Source organism: Pyxicephalus adspersus, unplaced genomic scaffold, assembly GCF_032062135.1.
Source record: "Pyxicephalus adspersus unplaced genomic scaffold, UCB_Pads_2.0 Sca3990, whole genome shotgun sequence".
NCBI classification, from domain to species: Eukaryota; Metazoa; Chordata; class Amphibia; order Anura; family Pyxicephalidae; genus Pyxicephalus; species Pyxicephalus adspersus.
Window position 1 is genome coordinate 1 of NW_027320993.1, and position 2,533 is coordinate 2,533.

Below are 2,533 nucleotides of genomic sequence, written 5' to 3' on the forward strand. Positions count from 1 at the left end.
ATGCTGAATAAGAAACCTTGTCTCAGATACATCTTACAATGTCCCCAAAGATGCAGGCAATATTTCTTCCAGGAATTAGCTTCAGAAAAAGTAAAATGTAAATCTAAAAATGTAAAAAGTAAAAAAAAAGTAAAAGTAAAGATTTTAGTGAAATTGCAGTCTTCCTTTTAAAATATACTTCCACTAAATTAACCATTGAGAGATTGATTCCTAATGCTATGTTTTGTTTTCTACATTTTTCAGGTTTACAGAAGTGTCCTCATAAAAGCAAGGAGAAGGCGGCAGTCTGGTGGAAGTGACCATTCTCCTCCAGAGAACAACAGAGAACTTGGTAAGATAAATATCACATATTTAGGTGGCAGCCAACTCCAGATATATAGCTGTAGAAGATTTACTGGAGAATTTTACCCTTTCTTTGTATTTAACCAATGAAGTGGCAACAATTTATAAAATAGGGAATATCTGATTCCTTGTTTTATAAATAGAGCCCAAAGTGTGACTCCTATGATTTCTCCAAATATGGAAATATGGGAAACCCATTTTTTCATTATGGGTACTAGAGAAGGCATTGGTGCTTCCCTTTGAAAAGACCCTGTCAGTACCCTAAATGTTGTCCGGAAAAAATACAGAATGAAAGCATTTTTTCTACCATAAACATTTTTATTCACTTTCATTCCTTCTGAAAAGGAATTTGACTACTTCTTCCTTGACTAGTCTATTACTTAGCATATCTTCAGCCCCCTCTTCCTCCACCTACATCATCGCTCCTTACAATGTCTTATTGTAACAAGGCCCATTTAGGAGGCTTTTCTTTTCGTTCTTTTAATGTTTCAAAGATTCTTGGGTAAACCAAACATGCATGGCTATATAAAGATATTGCAAGTAAAATATCCTTGCACTGTAAGATCCTTTCCATGTTTCTGCCTCTAAGCTATGCCTACCTTTTGGGTAGCTCTATTGTATATTGCATTTTACTTTCAGATTATGCAGGTTGATATGCTGTCTTACAGTAGGTTCACACGCCTCTAAATTGCACGATTCCACATGGCTTCCCATGGCTGGCACCTGGCCAATCGCTCAGACTTTTGCACAGCAACATATAAAAGCTGGCGGCAGTGAGCAGCACTACTACCACTCACTTTGGCCAGCTTTCACATGGGCAGATGATTCTGTCCTGCTGTGCAAGCACTGCCTACATCCTTGAGACCTCAGATGCCCTTTTCATTTGCTATGGGTCTTCCGTAGGGTTCCCTGGCATGAAGTAGTGGTAAACACACCATAACCTCACCACCAGTGTGACTTTAGCTTTAGAGATGTGTATGCAAACAGCAGTCTCATTGTATCAGATGGTTACTTTTTATTTTACTTTATATTGTTTGCAGGAAGCAGAGAGCCTAGTCCAGTCATGCGATCCAGTAGCACTTTACCTGTACCGCAGCCAAACAGTGCCCCACCAACACCTACACGACTAACTGGAGCCAACAGTGACATGGAAGAGGAGGAGAGAGGAGATCTTGTTCAGTTTTACAATAACATTTACATTGAAAAAATGAAAAGTTTTGCAATGAAATACATCAAACCAAATGCGGTAAATATACTTTTTCTTCCACTATTTGTTTTATTTAATACACATATATTATGGACCTTTTTTTACTGCTCTTAAATTAATTAGCAACGTGCATAAAAGAAATACATGCAAACTGCAAGACAACAATTTTTAGTAAATACCTATCTTCTTGTTAATGGCAGTCACATGATCATTCTTTCATATATGGGAAGCAAAGGATTTATGTGCCAATGTTTTTTTCCTTCTAAGTCAACTTTATTTTTTGAAAGAAATGAAGAACGACCCACTGATGTGCATATACCACTGTTCAGACAGAGTGTGTGATGTACAGCATAGATTGTACCATTTGGTAGCCTTGGATATAGAATGAAGTTCAGTGTAGACATTTGAACGGCGTGGGATTTTTATTTTATAGCACAGCATATACAGCTTAACAGAATGAAACATATAAAACATACCAAAGTATATACAGTTAATTATTGTAGCGTATATACTATATAATTCAATTTGTATAGCTTGGATCTGTGAAGTTCCGTGAGGGGGTGACAGGAAAGGGTGAGGGGGTGTACTGTCAAGTTGACCTGTTACTCCCTCTGGATGAGTTTTTGGTTAATGTCTTATACAAGACTTCTAAGTGATCTCTTTATCATAAGAAAAAAAAGAGAAAAGTCTTTTTTAATTCATACATTTTGTTCACAGCAAGAATCAACACCTCTTTCTCCCTACCCGTCCATGCGGATCCTATCCCCACGCCGCGTGAAGCTGTCTCAAAGTTGTTGCATCTATATCTCTCCTCACAGTGAAGAGAACAGGAGCTCATCACCTCGGGAAAAGATAAGCTACTACTTTAACCTCAGTCCAGCTAAGGTGAGCATATTAGGCAAAAACATTTTATTTATTTCTTTGGAGTATTATAAGCTGAGCCAACTATAGAGCTTAACAGACCAGGAAATATTCAAAATTTCA

The 2,533-nt window shown here is 37.5% G+C and overlaps 1 protein-coding gene across 1 annotated transcript; it reads left to right on the forward strand.

Annotated features, from left to right (window-relative positions):
* Positions 1-196: 196 nt before the first annotated feature.
* LOC140321444 (retinoblastoma-like protein 2) lies at positions 197-2,526 on the forward strand. Its single transcript, XM_072398198.1, has 3 exons — positions 197-331; positions 1,383-1,588; positions 2,267-2,526. Exons 1-3 carry the CDS (start codon positions 214-216, stop codon positions 2,498-2,500), a joined length of 558 nt encoding a protein of 185 aa, XP_072254299.1. The 5' UTR covers positions 197-213; the 3' UTR covers positions 2,501-2,526.
* The last annotated feature ends 7 nt before the right edge of the window (positions 2,527-2,533 follow it).